At 32.3% G+C, this 24,136-nt stretch overlaps 6 protein-coding genes across 7 annotated transcripts; 1 reads left to right on the top strand and 5 right to left on the bottom strand.

Moving 5' to 3' along the window:
- Positions 1-54: 54 nt before the first annotated feature.
- Positions 55-3,352, bottom strand: LOC106136414 (vacuolar protein sorting-associated protein 4). Its single transcript, XM_013336962.2, has 2 exons — positions 3,200-3,352; positions 55-2,696 (listed from the first exon to the last, which is right to left on the bottom strand). Exon 2 carries the CDS (start codon positions 2,669-2,671, stop codon positions 1,346-1,348), a length of 1,326 nt encoding a protein of 441 aa, XP_013192416.1. The 5' UTR covers positions 2,672-2,696; positions 3,200-3,352; the 3' UTR covers positions 55-1,345.
- Positions 3,353-3,898: 546 nt separating this feature from the next.
- LOC106136392 (saccharopine dehydrogenase-like oxidoreductase) lies at positions 3,899-7,523 on the bottom strand. The gene is made up of 7 exons (XM_013336924.2): positions 7,274-7,523; positions 5,742-5,926; positions 5,534-5,663; positions 5,253-5,454; positions 4,787-5,156; positions 4,576-4,667; positions 3,899-4,210 (listed from the first exon to the last, which is right to left on the bottom strand). Exons 1-7 carry the CDS (start codon positions 7,443-7,445, stop codon positions 4,111-4,113), a joined length of 1,251 nt encoding a protein of 416 aa, XP_013192378.1. The 5' UTR covers positions 7,446-7,523; the 3' UTR covers positions 3,899-4,110.
- A 1,702-nt stretch (positions 7,524-9,225) lies between these two features.
- Positions 9,226-10,170, top strand: LOC106136385 (putative peptidyl-tRNA hydrolase PTRHD1). The gene is made up of 2 exons (XM_013336917.2): positions 9,226-9,732; positions 9,932-10,170. Exons 1-2 carry the CDS (start codon positions 9,544-9,546, stop codon positions 10,133-10,135), a joined length of 393 nt encoding a protein of 130 aa, XP_013192371.2. The 5' UTR covers positions 9,226-9,543; the 3' UTR covers positions 10,136-10,170.
- A 285-nt stretch (positions 10,171-10,455) lies between these two features.
- LOC106136394 (U6 snRNA-associated Sm-like protein LSm8) lies at positions 10,456-10,932 on the bottom strand. Its single transcript, XM_013336926.2, has one exon. The coding sequence runs from the start codon at positions 10,792-10,794 to the stop codon at positions 10,504-10,506; it is 291 nt and encodes a 96-aa protein (XP_013192380.1). The 5' UTR covers positions 10,795-10,932; the 3' UTR covers positions 10,456-10,503.
- A 939-nt stretch (positions 10,933-11,871) lies between these two features.
- On the bottom strand, positions 11,872-24,065 carry LOC106136379 (probable mitochondrial glutathione transporter SLC25A40). The gene is made up of 9 exons (XM_013336908.2): positions 23,880-24,065; positions 23,629-23,786; positions 23,035-23,197; positions 21,308-21,430; positions 20,818-20,916; positions 20,062-20,168; positions 19,671-19,752; positions 19,224-19,431; positions 11,872-12,826 (listed from the first exon to the last, which is right to left on the bottom strand). The coding sequence occupies exons 1-9, from the start codon at positions 23,968-23,970 to the stop codon at positions 12,775-12,777; spliced, it is 1,083 nt and encodes a 360-aa protein (XP_013192362.1). The 5' UTR covers positions 23,971-24,065; the 3' UTR covers positions 11,872-12,774.
- Positions 13,157-18,370, bottom strand: LOC132902121 (uncharacterized). 2 transcript variants are annotated; one of them, XM_060945997.1, is made up of 3 exons: positions 18,060-18,370; positions 17,422-17,773; positions 13,157-16,600 (listed from the first exon to the last, which is right to left on the bottom strand). In XM_060945997.1, the coding sequence occupies exons 2-3, from the start codon at positions 17,765-17,767 to the stop codon at positions 14,493-14,495; spliced, it is 2,454 nt and encodes an 817-aa protein (XP_060801980.1). In that variant the 5' UTR covers positions 17,768-17,773; positions 18,060-18,370; the 3' UTR covers positions 13,157-14,492. The 2 variants fall into 2 exon arrangements, with proteins under 2 accessions (XP_060801980.1, XP_060801979.1); XM_060945996.1 differs by having other exon boundaries at positions 17,422-18,370.
- Positions 24,066-24,136: the final 71 nt, after the last annotated feature.

The following is a 24,136-nucleotide window of genomic DNA, read 5'->3' on the forward strand; positions in this document are numbered from 1 at the left end:
GCCAATTACGCAAATAATATATTTTGTACATGATCAAATTAAGTTAAAAAATCATTTCGCTTTCATAAGTTTTATTAAATGTAAACATAAACAGCTTATTAGACAAAATACATTTACAACTTTAAATTTCAGGCAATCGGTTGGGAATCCACGATAACTACGATTGATCCTATTTCTAAATCTTAAATTCATCATTGTGAATATGAAAAATTACCGATAATTTCGTTTAAGTTTTCGTAACAAAAAAAAATTAACCTAAAAATGCAAAACCAAAATCCGCCATTTTGTATCACAATTTTAAATCACATTAGAAATAGTATTCTCCGTTGTTTTATTTTACAAAATGTGGGATATTACTAATTTATGTAGTGCGTGCTTTATCATTAATACGCAAATTATTGTAATTGGAACCCTGTTAACTACTTTTTGAAGTTTATTATTCTTCCACTAGTTGGACGTATAACAATAGAATGTTATATCCAAAATATCAATGTAATAAAATATAAAGTAGTAATTTTACAATAGTTAATTTTTAAAAGAAAAGTACTATTATAATGAATACTACTATTTTTGTGAATCTTATTACATTATTGTGATTATATTTTCAACACCAAGATCAGAATTTAGGGACATATTTGGGCGATACATGGTTAAATTTTTTTTACATATGGTTACATAGTTACATTACATAGAATTTAACTACCTAATTTATCATTCTCCTTACAATAATATTAACGACAAATTGTATGATCTGAACCATATGAGAAGCCTGATTAAAGTTAATTTTAGTTAAATTGATAGTCAAACATTTTGAATAAAAAAATTGACATTTTCGACATTTATGTTCTAACGCAATGGGCACTATTTAAAAGATATTGTGGTGGTCAAAAGTTTATTGCAAATACATATACCGCTGTCCTATTATGGTCTAAAGTAATATAAAAGATGGTGCCATAAATTAAATGTTAACATACATGAAAAATTAAAAATAATAGATATTACAACTATGTTAATAATAAGGCCAGTGGTATATAAAGAAATTATGCAATTTAAAAATAAAAATTGATTATAATGGCCAGTTACCATTAAGAGTGACAATCAGCTTACCAATATTTTACATATTGGTTGCTTGAAATAAAGGTTGGTTGCGACAATGTCAGCCAATCAATGATAAATAGTGATGAAAGCTCAGATTTGAGTTGGCTATGCATCTTTCACAGACAGCCATAGTCTCACCACAAGACCTATGAATAAATGTTTACAAAACGAATCATAGTTATGCAATAGGAGGCACTGTGCTAAGAAAACAATTTACATAAAATATACTTCAAATTAGAGCTTAAGCTTAACCCTCCTGGCCAAAATCATCCATAAACTTCTTCAGTTTCGTCATGTCGTCATCATTTACAGTTGGCTTGGAGGTTGCCAAAGAACGCAGCATATCAGACATTGTGACTGGTGGTTCACCAAGTTTATCACTTGGTACTTCCATCCACGTCATTTCCAACGCACCTGGATCACCAGGAGAACAGGGGGCTAATAGATCATTTACAATAAGGTCAGGATTTGTTGGGCATCTCCCAGAAACTTTCTTAAAATGTGTGGCTGACTGCACTTTACGTACAGGCTGCATCAATGCTTCACGAACTACAATACTAATATCAGCTCCAGAATAACCCTCAGTTTTTGCTGCAAGAGTTTTAAGATCTTGTTCAGTCAATGTGTGGTATGTGTTACCTAAATGTAACTTAAACATATCCAAACGAGCATGTTCTTCTGGTAGTGCAATGTAAATACGTTTCTCAAATCTCCTCCTTATAGCTGCGTCCAAAACCCATGGTATATTTGTAGCCCCAAGGACAAGGATCCCGTCCATATCATTACCTACACCCTGCATTTGTACAAGAAATTCTGTCTTGATTCTACGAGCTGATTCAGATTCATTATCTGATCGTGAAGAACACAAAGAATCTATTTCATCAATGAAGATTATGCTAGGTTTGTGTTCTCGTGCAAGTTCAAACAAGTTCTTGACCAACTTTTCTGATTCACCAAGCCATTTGGAGACAAGGTTGGATGATGATACAGAAAAGAAGGTGGAGTTGTTGGCCTCAGTTGCAACTGCCTTAGCCAAGTAAGATTTACCAGTACCAGGTGGTCCAAAAAGCAGAATTCCCTTCCATGGTATCCTCTTACCAGTAAACAAATGAGGAAATTTGATTGGTAGGATCACTGCTTCTTTCAATGCTTCTTTAGCAGCTTCCAAGCCAGCAACATCACTCCATTTAACATGAGGCTTTTCGACAACTATAGCACCCTCCAATTGGCCTTGAAGTTTCTTCTTTTCGGGATTGTCAGAATCACTATCGCTGTCACTTTTTTTATCCTCACTCTTCGAGTTTCCTGACTCACCAGCTTTGACTGGCTTTTTCTTTTGGTCTTTCTTCAAATACTCTTTCAATTTCTCAGCTCGGTCAAGATATTGGAGACATTTCGCTCTAATACTTTCCTTGGCCCTCTCCCCTTGTGCTTCATACTTAACTGCATGCAGAAAGTATTCCACACCATGTTCATACAATCTCAATGCTTCCTCATAGTTCTTGTTTTTATCTTCTTCAGTTGCTTTTGTGACAAGATCTATAGCTTTTTGTAAAGTGTTAGAGGATGACATTTTCTCACCAAAGTTGAATTTGCCCCTGAAAATATTATCAAACACCATTTTGAAAAGCACAAACTAACATAAGTATACATTTAACTGGGATATGGCAATGCCTTGTTATTAATAAACAATGTATTACATCTATCTGCATTATAGCAATTATATAATTACTATTAGGGAAGTAAACGTGCCAAAGGGATTTAACAAATCAGAATGAAACTGAATTAAATCCCTTAAAAGTACTTGCAAGGAAAACTGGCAAATGACTCACTCTCATTAGTTATAGCAACTTGAGTACTAGTAGGTAGTGAACTCTTAACTTCAAAAATTACATTATTATGGTATAAACGTTCGGTCCATAAAGCATTTATGTATATAATTAATGTGATTTAACACACAAAACATCTTAATCTACTAGTATTCATGGTAGTTCAATTTCATTTGGTAAAATGACAACTAGCAAATTCTCGATGCAGTCACCATCCAAAATAAAGATTGAAAACAGGTACCAGGGACTTCAAAAGGGAAAGTAAGACTTACCATACACTGAATTATTTTGATGAGGTTTTGGATTTTATTTAATTTTGAGATTTTGATCTAAATCACAGAATTTTCAAGAATATCTTCCTCTAAGCAAATCACTGTTGTCTTGTTGTTACAAACATGAATGACGTGACAATGACGTTTACCATAGACATTTTGGTCAAATGGCAATGGCCATGTTGCCATAAAGATTGCTTAAGTGTGTGACAGACACTCAAGCTATAAATAAAAATGTATAAAAATCATACCGTAATAACCAAGTATTTATGATTTATATAATTTTTATTTTTGCTCAAGCATTACCATCTGAGAAGAACACGTGTTATTTTCCCACAAATTGATCACAATCTATTATAGTGATAAGTTACGTAGACCAAATACGTTATAATCTTTTTTGTTTTTGTCAGATATTACATTATATTCGACGAATTATTGAACTGATATTCGTTTCTACCCAGCTCAACGCAATTTTTTTTTCAGTATCTGTATATTTGTGTTTCCCCTGTCGGCTTCATGGGGGAAAATATATAGAAATTATTTAATTTTGAAAATTTTACAGACTTCGTGTATATCGTAAAATTTTCAATATTTTCAACCGATAATATTATGAGTAAGTGGATTTAACTTGACCTATTATCATCATGGCTACAATAAAACTATTTTTTCGCAATACAAATATTTATTTTATTTGCCTCGTTCACAATAATCAACACAGCTTTATAATTATATTACGTTGGTATGGTAGAGGTAGAAGATGAAATGTTATACAAAATAAAAATCTTGCTTTTAAGTGGTTTCAATGTAAAAACGAAGCAATAACTGACGCTGCTGTCTTTGAGGACGGTTACAGCGCCTACAGCTTGTAGTGGCTTAAAAAGTGGCAAGTTATAAGTACTTAAGTAATAACATCAACTGGATTCAATATCAAACTGCAAGCATTTTAATGTTTTTACTGTCTCTACGATATTGGTGCCATGAAAAGCAGCAGCCGGTGCTATTACACCACCCCTGTAAATTATAGAAAAAACTTATCAAAACGTTATTTTATTATTTGTTATTAATAAAATACGTACATATAAGTAAAAAATATAATTAGGTTATAAGTATAATAAACTAAAATTAAACGATACTAACCGAAATTAAATAGTACTTTTAATCATTATTTTATAACTATTCTATCATTAAGCCAAACAGCCGAACATGGCCTATCAGTCTTTTCACGAAGGAAAGACGTGTCTATGTGTATGTACCTATGTAAAATACATTTAGTATTTTAAAACATACCTACGTATATTTCAAACTGAGAATGTTCTTCTTTCTTTGAATCTTTATATTTAGGATCAGTAATATTATTTATACAATGATTGACTTACTTTGGCATTTTTGATCTCTCTTTTAGAATTGTTAATGCTGATATTATCAACAAGGTTGATGTGGTTTCATATCCGGGATCAGATCCTGTTACCTGAAAATATAGGCCTTCACTTAGATTATATAACTGTTTTACGTGCTCATCAAAACCTCTTTGTATATAACATTTACTTGATGTTAAGTAAAGAAAATAATTATTATTGAGCGCCATACCTTTGCAATCATTTTCTTCTGGATTCCATTTTTGTCCAGTCCCTTGCCAATAAAAGTCATTGTAAAAACAGTTTCACGAGCATTCTTGCTAGAAGGCCCTTTATGAGTAGCATAACCAGCCGAAAAAAGTCTAGGATGTTTAATTAATAAATTTCTGAAACACTTCAATCTTGACATGTAATAATAGGAAAATATCGCTGTTGTGACGACAATAATTTGAAGGAAACAAGGCATTGTGGCGTACATCTTAAAATGGTAAGGCTTAGCACCTTCAGATTTTTGCAGATACCTTTCAGATATGTCAATTACGTCTGCATCGGGTCCCGGGTATGTAAACCAAACTTTACGATTATGCACGTGGAAAAGCGACCTAAAATTGAAAACCTTATTTACTAAATATCTTTTTACTTAACTCAAAGTCAAAATACACTCATGATTACTAATTATTTTTTTTCTAATAACCCACCTCTTTAATTCCTGTGGTTCAGGCTCATAGGGATTTTCCGGAAACAATTCATTCTTCAATTGTGCATGCTCAGGCAGTTTGTGGAAAACATGAATCATTGATTCCCAAGTTCCAGAATTTATGAGGCAGTTGTTTGCCCATGGTACATATGCGCGCAAAGGAATGTCCAGTCTGGTGTAACATTGTACACTTTTTAGAGTGCCTGTAAATTAAATAAGACTTCAACGGGTGAATTGTAAAATTATATATAGTTACCTATAGCTGCAATGCAAAATTCTCACCTTGAAAGTTATTTTCTAAATAAATTAATCCAGATGCAACAGGAATAGAAGAAAACCCGCAGGAAGGTATGATTAACACGTTGGCCTGTTCTGCCGATTTGTTATATTTTTTATAAATATCCAACATGTGCTAGAAAATCAAAAGGCTTGGTTTATTAAAAATAATATATATCTTATGACCGAAATTCTAAACATGTTAATAACTTACATAAAGTTCTGCTGATATATCAACATAGTCTGTAGAATTTTCAATGCACGTCTTTACTATAGGCTCACTAAGTATTGTGTTAGGACCCGTGCAGTTTATGACAATCTTTGTTCGACTTATCACATTTGATAAATCTCCAGAAAGAACGTCACAAATAATAGTCGTAATTTCTGATGTACGAGCTCCTGAAAAAATAATATAAATTTCATAAAGGGTAAGGTTGTAACTTAGCTCGTTTTTAAAGAATTGTTAATCACATTTACATGTGAATTCAAAATTTTTAGTACTTTTAATAATATATTTATGGTAAATCTTTACTTTTTTATTTATTGTTATTTACTTTTATATTATATTAAACACACTCTTGTAAACAGTCATAAGTTTACAAAAAGATCTCAATTCTAATGCATTTTCTAATTTTGCGAGCTTAAAGTGAGACTGTTATCGATGGTAGGTATGCTACACGAAAGAATATATTAGCGACCTGCATAGGTAGCAAAGTGTGCGTTAGAGACAAAATTTCTTATTGGTTTTGTATGTACTTTCTTGTGATAAAAAAAATTAAATAAAAGAGAAAAATTTCAGAAATTCCTGAAACCCTTAATAATATAAATGTTTCTTAAATTAAGTAACATCTAGGTATGCCAAATTTCAAATTATTTTTTTAATGTTCATACAAATATAAATAATTATTCATACAAATTTTTAATTTTTAACCTTCTCCTTTAGCTTTCCCTTTCTACATTAGTATGAATTCCATGAATTAAGATTCTGATCACGCGTATTTACTGTAGAGTCTATCTTACGTAACAAAATAGATTAAAGTGCATGTCAAGTGTGATTTTACGCGGTGCTCATTCACAATAATGATTATGTATGAAGCTAATTAAATAGTAATAAAGACGACTTGCCGCTGGATAAAATACTGGTTTTATTGGTATTAAATGTAATCACGGCATTCTTGTTACTGTCTTTATTGTAAAATGATTGGCTGTTCAGATTAGTTTAAATACGTCAGATTTGATTAAGTATATTTTATGATTTAGATCCTAGGGTCAGTTCAGATCAGTTGTTTAAATACAAAGAGGTTTAAAAATAATTGGTAAAAAATATTGCAGAAAAAAATTTACTAAAAAAAATTGCAAAAAAAATGAGCGTCCATACTTGTCTGTTAGAGAAGTAAAACATAGTGTGTGTTAATTGTTTTTCTTTCCGTTCACATTGTACCTAAAAGTTAATCAAGGGAAAGGGAAACCTGAGATTCCTTATTCTTTAAGGCGATGGGTAACTGTAGCTGACAATCTGAATATCAAATAGCTAAACGTTAGTCTTGAGTCGAAAGTACAAAATTTAAAAGATAAATACAGTGAAACAAATGCTAACCATCCCAATAACAGAATTTCAGGTATGTAAACAACACCATGTCAATATTTTGGTATATAAACTATTATTTCACATTGACATGGACGATAATTGTGACCTTAGATAATAAAAAAGCCATAACATTAATTATAACAATAATTAACACATACCGATGATTTCAAGTTCCTTCATCAAGTCGTTTATTTTTTCTTTCGACCGGCCACATATACCCCATTTTAAATGTGTATAATCCGGTAGTTTACACAACTTCACTAAATTAATTGCAGTATATTTTCCAGTAAAACCAGTAGCACCTAAAATAATAAAATCAAGTCTTTCCATGTTAAAAACCCAAATAAGTAGTACAAAACTCTTTGAAAATGTTGTTCGTCGTAATTTTTCGTCGAATCACCTCTAAATTAAAACATCAAGTGAAGCAAGTTGCGGCATTGGCTTGGAATTTATGCAATATAATGTGTCAGTATAAAGACAACAGAAACAGCCTCGACTCCTAGCCTTGCACACGTGTTGACCTCGAAAACAAGCAGCGAGTACAAGTAACTCTCCAATAATATTAATGGATACATTCACACATATGATGATACAACAACCATGTCGATATCTTACTGAAATACTTATTACCAGCTGTACCACCGCCCGCGACTTCGTTCGCCATATAAATTTCCTTACAACCTCAATACATATATATAATGGCTGACTCCCATCGATCTGACACCCAAAAGGGGCAATCCCTTTAAACCATATTGGAAATTTAACCAGAAAATTTTTAATGTCATTAAAAGTTGCTTATTTAAGTATATTTAGTTAGGGACATGGTTTATAGACACCTCTGTAAATATTTAGAACTTTTGGGCACCTGCGTTTTTGTATAATTTAGGTATTTTCAATATCTCGAATTAAATTAGTAAATGTACAATTTAAGTTTAATATTTCGATTGCGACTGTGATACACACATTTTATTAGTTAAGAAAAAGAAACATAAGGAGATAAATATGAAAAATTATAATAAGATATTGAAATTTTATTCTAGATGCTCTATTTTTTTAGTCTAATTCTATAATATTTAAGTGTTTTTTTCGTTACATATATATATATATATATATCATTTTAAATGCTTCAATTAATTGGTATAATGAATTTAAGAATTTTAATAATATTAAATCCTAATAATTTTTCTTTACTAGACTACTTAGAGGGATGGGGACCCTAACCTTCTGAAGTGATTATAGTAGGAGTAGGTAGTAAGATATAATAAAATAGAATAGATTTATTTTTAAAATTGGATATCACTTATTGACGTCAACATAACTTAAGTCTAATTAAATCTACTACGTAAGAGAAGCGGCGGAACAAACTACACTGCAGCATTATCACCGGATGTAAATTTACAAAATAAAAGATCTCTTAAATCTAAATCGCGGACGAATGCACATTAAAAGAACGTACCTTCTACGTAAGTAAGTGCCAACCTAAAACCGTGACCACACGGGAACTCACACTTAAACTTATGGTCTTTCAGTTTACTTGAGCTTATATCATCTAAACTACGATAAGTTCGATGCCAATAAAACCGATTTTAAATCTTAAAATCCCGGCACCAATACAAAAACGAATAGGAACACTCCATCTCTTTCCCATGGATGTCGTAAAAGGCGATTAAGGGATAGGCTTACAAACTTGGGATTCTTTTTTAGGCAAAGGGCTAGCAACCTGTCAATATTTGAATCTCAATTCTATCATTAAGCCAAACAGCTGAACGTGGCCATTCAGTCTTTTCAGGACTGGTGGATCTGTCTACCCCGCAAGGGATATAGACGTGACCATATGTATGTTAAATCTTAAACCGGTGATATGCGCGTACTTACTCACGTCTTCATAGCTCGTCGAGTTTATTAGCGCGTATGTCACCTAAAGTATGCGTAAGAAAGAACGTTGCCGATCGAACCGGTTTGAAATTCTAACTCCGCGCGCGATTGTTAGCAGAGCCTCTTTCTTTCTTTGTAAAACGCGCGTTGGTCACCCGTTTTTTCTCAGTACTTGTCACTGTCGCTTGGTAGCTATCGCTATCACTGTTATGCTGTCAAAACTTGGAAAATAAAATGTCAGCCAGCAAGGCCATCTGTTTTGTTAACTTTTGTTGTGATGTGACTAAATAAATCCTTGCAAAGAGAATATAACCACTACGTTTTTATATCCTTGTAATTGTATGGTTGCGTAGCGGGTAAGAATAAAAAAGCAAAACTTGCCAATCTAATCTGTCCTAGGTCCTGCACGCTTGAGAGAAAGAGCCTTATTATAAAATATCAAGAAGACCTTTATGGGACTGAACAATACATACTTTACCAGCGTGTAAAAAATTAAAGGATTACCTACATCTCATATTTCTTATGACACAGCTTTTTATGACTTAATGTGACTATGTCTAGTCAAATAGTACAATATGTCCTACTACGAAGTGATTTGCTGAAGGATTTGGGATGGTCTATTGGTGCACTTGTAGCCCAAGCCTGTCATGCTTCCACAGCAGTTTTACATTTGTATAGAGAAGATGAAGACACTATGAAATATCTAGATGACTTGGATAATATGCACAAAGTAGTTCTTGAGGTGAGTTAATAACAATTTATGGCCTACTTACTCATCAGAATTTAAGAACATAATTGCTAACATGTACCTACATTATATTTAGGTAAGTATCAAACAGTTGCAAGTATGGTTTGCACTAGGCAGGTCGCCAACTATTTTATTAAATTTCTTATGATGATTACTTTATAAATTTTACGAACATGCTTGTAATTTTTTACAGGTCCCAAATGAAGATTCCCTCAAAAAGGTAGCCGAGAAATTAAAAGAAAATTCCATAGACCATAAACTTTGGATAGAACAACCTGAAAATATACCTACATGCTTAGCTTTGAAGCCTTACCCTAAGGACCAAGTCAAGAAATATGTAGGAAAATTTAAGTTATACAAAGCTACTTTGAGTAGTCATTCTACTGTATTATCCTAAGTCTGTTAAAATAAAATTTATTTCAACTGCCCATTTGTAGTTAGTTTATTAGGTATAATTCTATTAAACATACTATTTATTGAAGGCCTGTTTTGTACATGTGGATTATGATAATTTCTCTTCCTCATGAATTAGTTTTCTTTCATCCTTAAGTATATTAGTGAGAAATAAATTAGACAATAAAAAAAACAAATTGCAATTTTAAGGCAATCTGTAAACCTGAAAATCTTCACGCTTAGATCTTCTAGAAAAATTAACTTCAGCATTCAAGTTTAACAACACTTCACTTTGTTAAGAACTAGTAGAAAAGAAACAGCCAATTATAAAAATATCCTTATTTATTACATATTCTTATATAGTAGTTTTGGTCAGTGAACAATAGGGCCTAAAGGCTCTGCTTTTATATTGCCTAGATCCAATCTGCTGTCGATTGCTTCATCTATTTGTCCAACGACTGCAATATTATCTCCTCTTATGATGTGAAGTCCAAGAACAACTTGCGCTACTCCAGTTGACGAAGAGAACACTCTTTCATGCGATTCATCTAAAATAATGTTAATTGTTTGGTCGAAACCCTTCAAAGTGCCGATAAAATTTCGACCGTCTGAGGTTATGACGGACACAGTTTGGTTAACATAATTTTCAAGCCCCGAGGCCATAGTTTGTGTGTGTTATTCACAGTTTATTAATAATAAGCACAAAACATTCAATATTAGTCCACTAACTAAAACTGAAAATATAAGTTCTGCTTTGCGTTCCAGTAAGCATTATTTTGTTTGATTGAATTTAATTGATTGTCAAATGTCAAATCCTTGACTGACTTTGACAACTAAAATGACATAACGATTCGCGTTTACTTTTTAATTTTGAAAGTGGTTTGGTAGGTAAACAAATAGTTTTCAGCGCAGCTATGCTACAATAATTTTCCAAAGAGAATGTAATCACTGCTCGTTAAATTACGATTTACAAATTCTTGAAAGTATACTAAGCCCAGTTAAATCCAAGAGTCATGAGGCTTTTAATATCTGTGAGTCTTTTGGTTTTAAACGTTGGCGTGATGGTCACGTCGCCTGTTAAATTTATTACTACAATATATTAATATAGGTGTAGCTGGAGCAATGATTTGGCTCGACCTCGGCTAGGTGTTATGTTTAGGGCTCCGATGATGTTGTGTCGGAGTTTGTATATGTATATGCTCCAATCCGTGAAATCTTCGCTTTGGCGATTTGGACTTTTCGCTGTTTTTGACTGATAGCGTAGCGCAGTCACGGTTGTTGACTTGTGGCGAAGAGATGTCGCCACATTTGTAACAACAATTCGCCATGATCAGCATAATTTAGCAAAAGAGATGTTTTCACTGTTTCTAATTCAATCTTAATTCTATCATTAAGCCAAACAGCTGAACGTGGCCTATCAGTCTTTTTAAGACTGTTGGCTCTATCTACCCCGCAAGGGATATAGACGTGATTATATATATGAGTGTTTAAATATTTGGATATTTTGCGGAAGAGACATAACGACCAGGGGACAACATCAAAAATAATGAGATATTATGCGCATGAGTCTTTTTGGAAATAATTTCGCACCCGCGAATACAAAATCGGTCTAGTAGACTAAATTTGTCACAAGTCAAAAATTATCATCTTTATTGTTTTTTATATTAGAATGGATACATATTATATTAATATGGATTTATTATTCTCAGATTAGGTGCCTTGTTTAATTGAAAATAACAATATTTCCTCTTCGTGTATATTTCATGTTTTCTCTGGAAATATGTACTAGACATTACATTTATATACATTGGTATTCCTACAATGCGAATGATAAATAACATGAATCATATCTTTAAGAGCTTTCACTAGCTAGTCAACTGGAATAAAACATAATAAAACAATAATATAGTTATTTACAAAACAAAATATCTAAAAAAAATATAGATATGACATTTAGTATCAAGTCACTAGAATATTTAAATTGAAAACAGAAATCTTGACTTTAAATATATTAAAATAATGAATTAATGTGAAGATTTACATATAAACACTAATATTGTCAAAATCAATCCCTACTTTTGTTAAGTACTAATCACAGAAATTCATTATTTGTAAAATATATATATCGTATAAAGATCTGCCTCTCATGAATAAATGTTACAAAAAAATATTATGGAATCCTTTAAAATAATTGGTTTTGTTCATAAATAATCATAAATGTATGTTTCATTAACCATCTCAAATAAACATTTGAACCAGAAAGTTATCTCAATCAATGTACAGTCTTCATCAAAACGGATATGTATGTTTGTGAATAGTTATAACATCAAAATCATTCCACTTGTCTCATTACATGGAGGATGATTGAAACACGCAGAGCATGAACCCCAAAATACCAGTTGCTCCAACTTGTTCCTCAAAACATTACAAACATTTCATTTTTCCAAAATTGACTACTACTCAATTGTGTGATATTCTCATAAATTGAGTAGCAGTCACTTTTGATCAACCTCTAGCCTGTCCATAAAAACGAAACAGACTTATTCCCCAAAACACTACAAACATTTAATCTACACAAACTGTAATACAGTTAATTATCACATATTGTACAACGACTCGTCGTCTTGTATTATGGCTATATTTCTAGGAGTAGTCGTTATTGTTAGCGGTGCCCATCAGAACTACTTCTTGATGTCTGTAAAAATAAAAAAATAACGATATTATGCCGCGGTTATTAACGAACGGTACGGCATGTTTTATTTTCTAACTCAGAAGTAAACCAAGAAGGAGATAAAAGAGAAGACAACCCTGTCAATGATTGTGAATAATCCCGCTGAACACGTCCAGTGTAGTTAAATCTTACTACTAGTAGTTATGTACTTATTTATTTTTAATAAATGACCATTTTACCGCATAATCTTACTAAACACTAAAACGCACTTGCGACAAGACTGTATGCGACCGCTTAACTTAAATTTAAGTAAGGTCGATGAGGGCTAAACCGTCATATTTTTTTGCAAGTTCATTTTGACAGACCGTAACTTGTGTTCTTATCTAGATATTTCAGATTTGATTAACGTAATCGATTTAGAATTTTATTGACTATTTGGATTGTTCTATATTAATACTATAAATATGCCTCTTACTTAGTTAAATTACGTTTTAAAAAAATATGTCGATAGACGGTTTTCCCCGCTGACTTGGGGCTAAATCGTCCAGCATCAATTTCTGTCATTTATAAATGGTTATTTTAAAAATAAACCCATGCTTGACAGTCACATGCGAATGCCAAGCGAGTTTCTGCCTTACAGTTCTAGAAATAATAGTTAAATCGACTTTTACAAGCCAAATTATTTTTTTGGGGCTAATCCGTCATATTCCTACCATCAGAAGTAAACAACCTTTTTTAAGATTTTTTATATGAATAATTTCATTGCCATTTTACACAAGGCAATCAAAATAAAACAACTCTTGCAGAAATCAACACTTATATTATCTTTACATATATCTCAAACAATAAATGTTCAAATATTACGTACTTAGTATTCAGTAATCAGTCTTTCAGTTGTAATATTTGGTACGAAAAAAAAAAACAGAATTAAATGATATATTTTTTAGTATTCTGCGTCGTTATAATCATATCATGGAAGAAAACGGTTTGATCACTTGATCATTGAACATATGATCAGTTCTTAATGTGACTTACACATTGAAATACAAAACTTTTTATTGCGATTATTCAGGTTTCAAAAAATTTTTTGCTTAAAATAAAGTATGAAACTGTATCAGAAGATGAATCACAGCTGTAAAGTTATTATATTATATATTTTTGCAACTATGATTGAAATTAAAGATAAACAAAACACAAATATAACTCTAAGAAATGTGAAAAAACTTCAGTCTCAAAAACATAGTAAAGTTATTGTATTTAAATTTCAAAAGTAGGACTTGTTCATAAAAATATCTGTAACTTATAAATTGGCCGTGACACTTATATTATGTTTACATATATCTCAAACAGTAAATGTTCAAATATTACGTACTTAGTATTCAGTAATCAGTCTTTCAGTTGTAATATTTGGTACGAAAAAAAAACAGAATTAAAGGATATACTTCTAACTTATATAATATAATCAGTGTAATGTATTTTTATGTACTATACTACTAAAAAGTCTGTCGACAGGTATTTTTAATACCATTAATACCTAAACTCAACAAATTGTAGACTACTTATAAATGATATCCGCAATAAACAGTTCACAGTTTTAAAACAAGTTAACAAATAACAATCAAAAATAAGGTTTTTACTTGAATTAAATGTTGTATAATATGTAACATTTTCGACTTGAAATATGACGTTACTAAAGAAAGTACACTGCGTCATCTAAATTACTTAGGAAGTATTCATTGTTGTTGTCCGCATCTTGAAATAATTCCACTTTTTTTACTATCGACAGAATTGTTACTTCATCACGATCATTTTTTTTAGGAAATTTGAAGAGAAGCTTTGGTTTTTTTACCGTTTTGAAAAACTTAATTGAATAGATTATGTTTGTTTTGTCACAAGCATCTATAGATTCTATTACTCCTACATAATAAATCCATTTCTTCCCATAGTAACGGACTAAAACATAGTCTTTCACTGTATAGTTTCCTGAAGAAATTTCACCCACCTTTACATTCTCATTTTTATCGGTTGGAGGTTCAATAGCATCGTGATCATTGTTAGTGTTTACAGTATGAGTTCTTTCTATTTCAGTATTTTCTTTTTCAGTGTTTTCTTCTTCACTTTTTCTGTTTTCGTTATCTGCCAATGAAAGTCCATCAATATCATTTAGATCATCATCTGATTCGAAATTCAATATATCGGAGTCGCTGTGACAACTCATAATTCCAGATACACTGGTCGTTGAACTGGTAGATTCTGTTTCATAACTCTTTGTAGGTTTATTTCTATAATATAGTTTGCTGTTCTCTTTGCCACTTTTCTTCTTACTATTGTCTTTACCCTTAATCATGAAAGATGCTGCATATTTATTTGTCCTTGTCTTTTTTTTGTGGATGCCTGATGGGCCAGGTTTTGTCGAAGAGTAATCAACTGCTCCAGCTTTTTTAAGCACGATGTTTGATGTAACTATTATTTTACGGGCATCAGGCGTTTGATTTTGTAAACAGGCAGGCAGATTTTGTTTCCCCGAAAATGGTTGCCTTTCAGCACTATTTTTTGATAGTTGAGTTAACAAGCACACATTGTTAGATATATGTTTTTTATTCTTTTCTAATTTAATGTTTTTTTTTATTTGCTTTTCTCTTTTCAATGTTAACACATCATCGTGAGTGATAACCTCTGCACCTGTTGCAACTCTACTTCGCTTTACTTTTGTTGAGGTGTCACTACGCTTAATTTTTTCCAGTAATAACTCTTCAAATGGGATGTTTGGCTTTTTTATCGCAGCTTGTTCCTTGGTATTGGTAGTGCTTATAGAATTACATTCCTGTACAATTTCAAGCCGCCTATTAGGAGTTTGTGTAATGTTTTTGTTCATCAATGTCAATACTATTGATATTAAGTTTTGTGGTTCATATTTTTTTGGTGCTAACGCAGAACTCTGTTCTTGAAATCGGGCCAATTTCATAGGATCTAACTTTGATTTATCAACTGCTGTAGGATTAAAAGGGTATATCCCGGCTTTACGAAAACCATTCATAAGTATTTGTGGCTCTATGCCGGCCCATACTTCTCCAATAATACGTGAAAACTCTTTTTTTGGCAATTGTACGCCTATATTTAATCTCTGCCACTTCACAAGAACTTTATCCCAACGATCTTTGAAGGACTTCATGACTGAAATGTCTAATGGTTGGAGTATATGGCTTGTATGGGGCGGAAGTTTTAAGATGGTAACATTTGCATCCCTTGCCGCTTCAATAATGTTCAAACCAACGTGGGTTGCGTGGCCATCATAAATTAACAATACGGGGCGCTCAACGCCTATACTCGGTAAAAAAGATTTTTTAAAAAAAGCTTCGAAAACGTCACTCTCCATCCATCCATTTTTGGTGGCAGCATAAGTGGTCCTAGGATATGCATTTGGCGAAGTCCATTCGTCCCAGACATATTTGCCTTTAAAGATGATTAAGGGTGGGATTTTGTCCCCTGCAGCGCTAGCTCCTAGTAAAACTGTGGTATTGTCTTTACCTGGTGTAGATATCGTCCTTGTAGCAGCATGACCTTTGACACCAACGATTTTCGATTTAAGGGGATCCTTGGAAAAGTTGGTTTCATCCACATTCCAAATAGCTCCTGGTTTATCTTGTAAACCTAAAGTTTTAATTGTTTTATTTAACAATTCGTAATACTCGCTCAACACGAAAGGATCAGCTGCTACTTTACGCGCGTATTCCACAGGCTGTGGTTTTTTAATTGACAGATTATTTCTTTCTCGAAAACCAGCTATCCAATCCTTTCCTGCAATGAACACAGAAACATAAATTTTTCACATTTGACATTATCATTTATTTAAATTAAATAAATATATAAGACAAAGCTTGTGTCATTATTCGCATACAAAATCCTTACCGATATTATAAATGCGAAAGTATGTTAGTCTATGTTTTTTACTCTTTCACGCAAAACTACAGAAAGGATTTAAATGAAAGTTATGATAATATAGCTTAAACATAAGAGTAACATATTAGCGATGGTATACTACTCAATATATATAATAAGACAGTAAAAATACCGTGTATGTACATTAAATAATTTTCCAAAAAACTGATGAAGGGTGATCAAAGAAGAGTAGCAGAGCAATAAAACAATTTTTGGAATGTTTGTATGTGTGTCTGGTAGGTCATAACTTCGAAACTACTCAACGGACTTAAACGCGGCTTTAACAGGTGAATTTCATATAATTAGGAGTATTGTCAAAACTTTCTTTCGTCGAATTCGGGTAAGGTAAAAATAAGTTATGCTCAATTGAAAATTAATTTCAAGCACCGTTTCAAAACTTTGAAATGGAGTGCGATGCCGTTCACATTAACGTATTTATCTTACCAATGATATAAATGCAAAACTTTGTGAATGGGTTTGTGTATATGTGTGTATACGTCTGTTCCATTGATATAGTATATCACCTCAAAACGGCTGAAGGATCGGGAATAAATTTGGAACAGATTAAATTATGGTCTGGAATAAGACAGGCTTTTTAAAGCGAAACAAATTTCGTGAGAAAAACTAGTATATAATAAAGATAAAACAAATATCTCAAAACAAAATTAAGAATAGTTTACCTGGCTTTCCATTTTTGAAACAAGTTTGTATATTGTTTTTGGTGACATATTCCGCCACCAAATCGGAAATTTCAGCCCTGGTCAGGCCAAAGCCATATTTTTCCATAATATGGAGACAACTTGCTATGTTATTCTCTATGTCCGGTGATAACGTAGGTCTTTTTCCAAGAGTATTAGAGAGCCTTTTTCTGTGGACGTGGTCCATTATTGTGGTCCTTGGAATGTTATAAATTTGAGCAGCTTTGTACCCAGTTAATGAGCCATTTCTAACAGCATGTACTGCTGCTTGTAAGTCTTCTTTCTTGTACGATCCCCTATCTGTTTTTCTTTTATAATTTCGCACCATATTGATCTGTAGAAAAAAACACTTGTTATGAAATAAGAAAAAAAAAGATATGATATCTGTATACATGAATAATACCGTAATACTGAATGTCTTGAAAAAAAATAATAATAGTAGATCAAAAATATTGACGACGTCTGATAAGGGGCAGAATCGCCATATAACGATTTTGCCCCGTTAATTTTGTACGATTTTTCCCACTATCCATTTTTTAGGTTATACATTTTTTCCTTTGAATAACTCAAAAACAAGTGAGTTTTAATTAAAAGCAACAGAGTATAACATAAGTACTTACCTTTAACAATGCGTTTTGACATCACCTAAACTCTTTAATAGTTAAATTCACTATTTAATCTAAATTTTTTCGTTACCATTTCACACTCGTGCATCGAGTTCTAGAAACGACTAAACTTTCAACAAAGATTACTCCAAAAGCGGACGGTATAACGCCATCTGTCGAACACAGTTCGAACAAATAAAACAGTGCTGATTTATTGACCGGGCTAGAATTAGCATAAATATGTTAGTTTGGCCGCGATCTTACTTAGCCGGTATTGACCCGCGGACGGTTTTGGCCGCACTCACCTTATTTCAAAATATGTAATGAGTTTCAATACATTTTTATTTTGTAAAAGTTTCTGTTACAAAGCAAGGTCTGTGTGTGCATTAATAACTTACTAGAAAACCGGTACATCAAAATGTGAAATTAACATTCGCAAGTACGTTTACTGCGTCAGTTTGGCAAGACTGCTTTAAAAATTTATTATAACTGTTTTTTATTTAAACACCAACACCATTTGCACCAACATATAAAATCTATATAATGTATTTAACTATTAAACGTATAAATATCTTTATTCACCAGTATAATTATAGTTAGTAGGCTAACTAATTTATTGAAATACTATTTACCATTAAACTTTACAAAAATAAAAATTTACCAAAAAAACCATTACACATTACCATACAAAATATTCGAATCAAATACCTCCAAAAGAATAAATTTTGTCTGGGTATTTAGTCATCATCTTTTATTATGTTTATTTCAATGCCTTGTCTGAAATATGATTAAAATGTAAGGAATTTCACAAGAAGAGATTCATTTGTGCAATTATTGAGTAAAACTTTTCCGTTGGTACGTTTACCACGATCCAATGGCTCATGAGCAAAAGGTCCCTTTTTGCAGAATGGCGTTTTGCAGCTTAGGGACATTTCGCCAAAGAGACCTTTTGCGCATGAGCTGATCTTATATGGGTTAGATTTTTCTGCAAGATTGGTCTGCAATTTCAGATGATAGTCGTTTCTTTTAAAAACCCAACTATCTGACTCGTTCAATACAGTATCATGGTTTTATTCATACCCTGAGCACCTAGAGAGGTGAGGATATATCCGGGCCTAGCGCTAGAAGGATGAATAAGAGGTAAATTAAACTTTGGGTATTGCTGTAGTTACTATTTACCTTTGCATATTCTCTTTGTACTTTTGAGAGTTGTATTTCCTAAAGAATTGTTTTCCATATTCAAATGTTGCAATCATTATAGCACAGGCTGGAGCTACTTTGAATATTCGAGGCAATAGACCGGTGAATAAACCTTTGAAACCGTGGTTTTTGTAAATGTTCTTGGCTATGTCTTTCATGTTTGAAGCTCTTTGCTGTACCTTCCCATCTGAAAAGTATTAATAATTTATTATCATTCAAATTGTTTTAAGTAGGATCTTCTGAGCCGTTACACTGGAGTTCTGACATTTTAAATGTTTGTTGTCGCCTGTACAACCTTACACCTCATATAGCTTACTACCAGGCAGATTAGGCCCAATGGCCCAAATATTTTTAATTAAAAAATATGTTAATAGAAAACAAGTGTATGTAGGTACAGACAGAAAATAATCATTTTTTTTTAAATACCTGTATATATTTCCTTTTCACCCAGTTCAATTTGTTGGTGCGTTTTCACTACATCGAAGGGCAAAGTAATGAATGCGGCAACCTGAAAATAAATATGATCAAGTAGATTTAAGAAGCCTAAAATGCAATAAAATAAAATTTCAACAATTGAACAAAATACTTGTATGTCTTGGCGGTGAAACTGTCGCAATGTCCGTAATAAAATTTCTTTAGCTACACTTATGCTAAATTCACTGTAAATTTCTTAGGTTACTTGCTTCGAATATATTTGTGTAGGTTTTGGGTGTGTTTTCCGTTAAATTCATTTTTCATAAGACCCCCACGCGATTTTTCTCCGTTTCTTGATGAATGTTAAGCCTTGAAAATTACAATGAGTAACAACAATACTTACACTACCCGCCACAGAGCCACAGAAGAAGTTGAATAAAAATGAATTCTTTTCCGAATCTGGTCTATTGAATACCCGCTTGGTTGACTCGAACATGGTCCAATACATGCCTGTAATTAAAAACATTTGACATTAATTAATATTAGTAATGGTTGAGTATTAATAAAGGATGGAGCTCGGGAAGCGAGTGAGTTCTACCAATCAACTTGGGGCAAATACACATTTTTTGTATGTATGTTTGTGACGCGATAACTTTCCAATCGCTGGTCTCAAATTTTTTAAAGGTATGCAGAATCTGTCAATAGAATTTCCAGTATCATGCGGCAAAATAATCGGTTTCAGTAGTTGTTGAGATATACACAATATAAAAAACAAAAATTTCGCGTATTCTTAGACATTTCGCGGCGAACGACTAGTTAATGTTAAATGGAGTGATAAGTTTGCTATTAATAAATACTACATGAGAAAATAAATTTCAAATCTATTTGTTGTTTATACTTAGCAAGAGTATATCGAATTTATCTTTATTGTTTTGTAAACTATAGTAAACGTGATGTTGTCCACGTTACGATAATATTGTTATTGTTTTATTATGTTTCCCGTTCAATTTCTAATGTGGCTATTCGATTATCTGTGTACATAAAAGGCGAAGGCGATTGTCATATTAATACATTAGATTTGATATACAGATAATGTACACATGTGTAAGTAAATGAGAATGGTGACGATAAATAAATAAATGGACTTTTATGGACTCACCTGAGAATGGCACATCCCTCAATAGGGTAGACCCTAAACCTCGGAAAAGGCCTCTGTAGCCTTCATACTTTATCACGTTACGTAAAGCCGATGTTATTTCTGGAAAAATAAACACATGCTTTTGAATATTTCATCCGATATTAAAAGTCTTAAAAGCTGATTTCTGATAGTAATCAGCCAAATTAGGCTCAAATCGACAATGTTGTCTAAATGTATAGCCTGAAAAAACTAACAACTTGTAAACTTTGCTGACTAAATCCGTATGCATTTCATAGAGCTTGAAAGATTTAACTAAAGACTTTTTGTAATTTAGTTTAAAATATAATAAATTACTAAAATATTGAAATGGTCACATCCTACAATATATGTAGGTCACTAATGTAAAGTATTCCTAATACTGTATATATATATATATATGTATATTAAACCCATTTCTTTGCCCACAGCTGCAAAATCAAGATTAGTTTATTTTTAGAGAATCATAACATACCTGCATATGTCAATTTTTTAGACTGCATCTTAGTTCGAATTAGCTCTAATGGGCTAACTATAGTAACAGCAGTTATTCGGGCAGTGGCACCAGCAATAAGTGGAATCCATAATGGTTGCGTTGCTGTAAAAAGCACAAGAATATTTTAACAGTTTGTCTTAACTTGTAAATCCCAGCTAATATAACAAATGCGAAAGTAAATTTGGTTTGTTTTTTGTCTCTTGATTGTCCTGAATTGTTGGGTATATAATAATGAGTCGGGAGAAGGACATAGATAATTTTCATCCTGGCAAGTTTTTGCCATAGATCATGTATATAATCGCGTCTTTGGAAAGTCTAAAATCTATACTAATATCCTAAAGCTGAAGAGCTTGTTTGTTTGAACGCGCTAATTTCAGGAACTACTGGTTCGAATTGAAGAATTCTTCTTGCATTGAATAGACCATTTATCGAGGAAGGCTTTAGGCTATATAACATCACGCTGCAACTATTAGGAGCGAAGAAATAAAAGAAAATATGAAAAAAAAACCGGGAAAATTATTCATCTGTGAGGCCTTCAATGATGCCCAAAATAACTAATCCACGCGGACGAAGTCGCGGGCACAGCTAGTAAAATATATATAACTTATTTTAAATAATATAAAAATTAAAATAAAAAAAAGATAAATATTTAAAAATCTCTTTGGCTAGCTATATAAAAAAAAATCATAAAATGGTAATTGAAAATTTCATTGGTCAGCTTATTACATAAACTGGTGGCCTTGAATGTGTCAACTGGCTAAAAATAGATGTTTATGTTTTCCGCACCTCATGTAATCTTTATCAGTTACTATGTTATTTCAGATAAACTTTTTAAGGAAGTTCATCTGCTTGTGGTCTCATGGAGCAGAAAACCATTTTGCTCTGTATTCTAGAATAATACTACTAGGTCTTGTGCCAGCGGTCCGCCCGCGAGTTAGTCGCTTTTTGCGTAACCCAATTTTAGTACAGTTTGAACAGGTTACAAATTGTACACATAAGTGTATTGTTTTACTTAGTATATTTAATTTGTCAGATTACATGGTAGTCTTTTGTAAAAATATCCGGACTAAAGGGGATCTTAGACAGTGCTCTATAATCCAACAAATTCGATAGTTCGACACTGCCCTGCTAATGTTGGTCGGATTACCAGAGGTCCACTGTAATAATAGGAGTTCATATTTGAAAAAAACAAAAAGCTTTGCAAATCAAATATCATTTAAATTGGTCCAGTGGTTTAGATGTGAAAGAGAAACAAACAAACAGACTTTCCCATTTATAATATTAGTAAGGGATATAAATTGAATGCATAATTAATTCATTCTAGATTTATTTATTGTAGGTCTTACTGAAAAACAAGCCTAATTTACATGATGATAAGTCTATATCTCTCTAATTTTTGCACCTTGGCTTATAATGCTTCATGGCTAGGAGTCTGCTTTACATCACAATTATATATAATTATATATATAAAAAATATGCAATATAAACATGTCCTGATCGCTCAAGGGGTAGACAAACCTAACAGTTAGTAAGTGTTGCAAAGACTAAAAGGAATATAGGTAAAAAATATCAGTAAGAATTAAAAATATACAGTAAGGGAAAACATCATGAGGAAACCTGCACATTCAGGCAACGGGATGTGTAACCATGATCATATACAATACCCTGGATAACTGCAGACAAAAAAATAAAAAACACCTACTTACTGGTACTTGTCATGGAATTGTATGTTGTTTTCATCCTATAACGTAATTGTTCATATGAGACAAAATATATAACTGTGCAGGGAAGCGCTAGGATTAGTGTCGGACTAAGTCCAGACCATAAAGCTGGCACACCTTCAATTTTGGCAATTTTGTAGAATGCATCCTGGAATTTTGAAATTGACTACTTTGATGATAAAAGTGTATAACATCATTTATTAGCTCACCTGTTCAACAATCTAGTTCAATACTAATCTGTGTAAGCAAAAACTAGCTGTCTCAAAAATAATTTGTAAATTCAAATTTTTTTAAATTCACTACTTAAAAGTTAGATTTACAGTATAAAATTTATTTAAGTAATGATTAAATTAAAAATGTGCTATAAATAGAAATATTATGTCGTCCATATTTCTAGTATACATCAGACACCAGCTTTATTTTCTTTTCTTTTTTTTTTGGGTGCAATAAAGAGTTTATCTATCTATCAGCTCCCCACAGAAAAAGTGTATTTTTATATATGTAAACTTACTTTGTATCTTGTGTGGAGAAAAAGTTATATATTAAGAAAAAAATATATAAATGAAATTCAGAACTTACCATAGTTCCATGAAAATGTACCCGTCTTGGTATCCATGCAGTGTCTCCACAAGGACATAAATGTTCCATGAGACCATTGCAATACAAATAACATTTATTTGATAAAAGAGCTTTCTGCTGGGCCTGCAATCGTATCTTTACAACATCAAGTGGTGTCACTACAAATACACGTAAAAAAATTAAGGAAATTACATGATTACGAAAGTACATACTGAGAAATTGTGAATTATTTCATAATTTTACAAACTTACTGAACAAGGAGGTTATTAGGGCACCGGTACATGCAGATGCCATTTGTTGAAAGGGAGTTATTCTAAATTGAGGGTCGTCTTCCCGAATCATGGCATTAGATTTTCTGTAAATTTTATTTATCAAATTAGTCGTATTTTCCAACTGTCCAGCCGTGCTCTGTTAGTTTTTTAGTTCTTTTTCGTAGTTATTTGTCAACTGTCAAAACAAGACGTCAAATCAAACTTGTGAATGAATGAATGAAATGATGCATCGTGCT

This window comes from Amyelois transitella, chromosome 10, assembly GCF_032362555.1.
Source record: "Amyelois transitella isolate CPQ chromosome 10, ilAmyTran1.1, whole genome shotgun sequence".
Taxonomy (NCBI): domain Eukaryota; kingdom Metazoa; phylum Arthropoda; class Insecta; order Lepidoptera; family Pyralidae; genus Amyelois; species Amyelois transitella.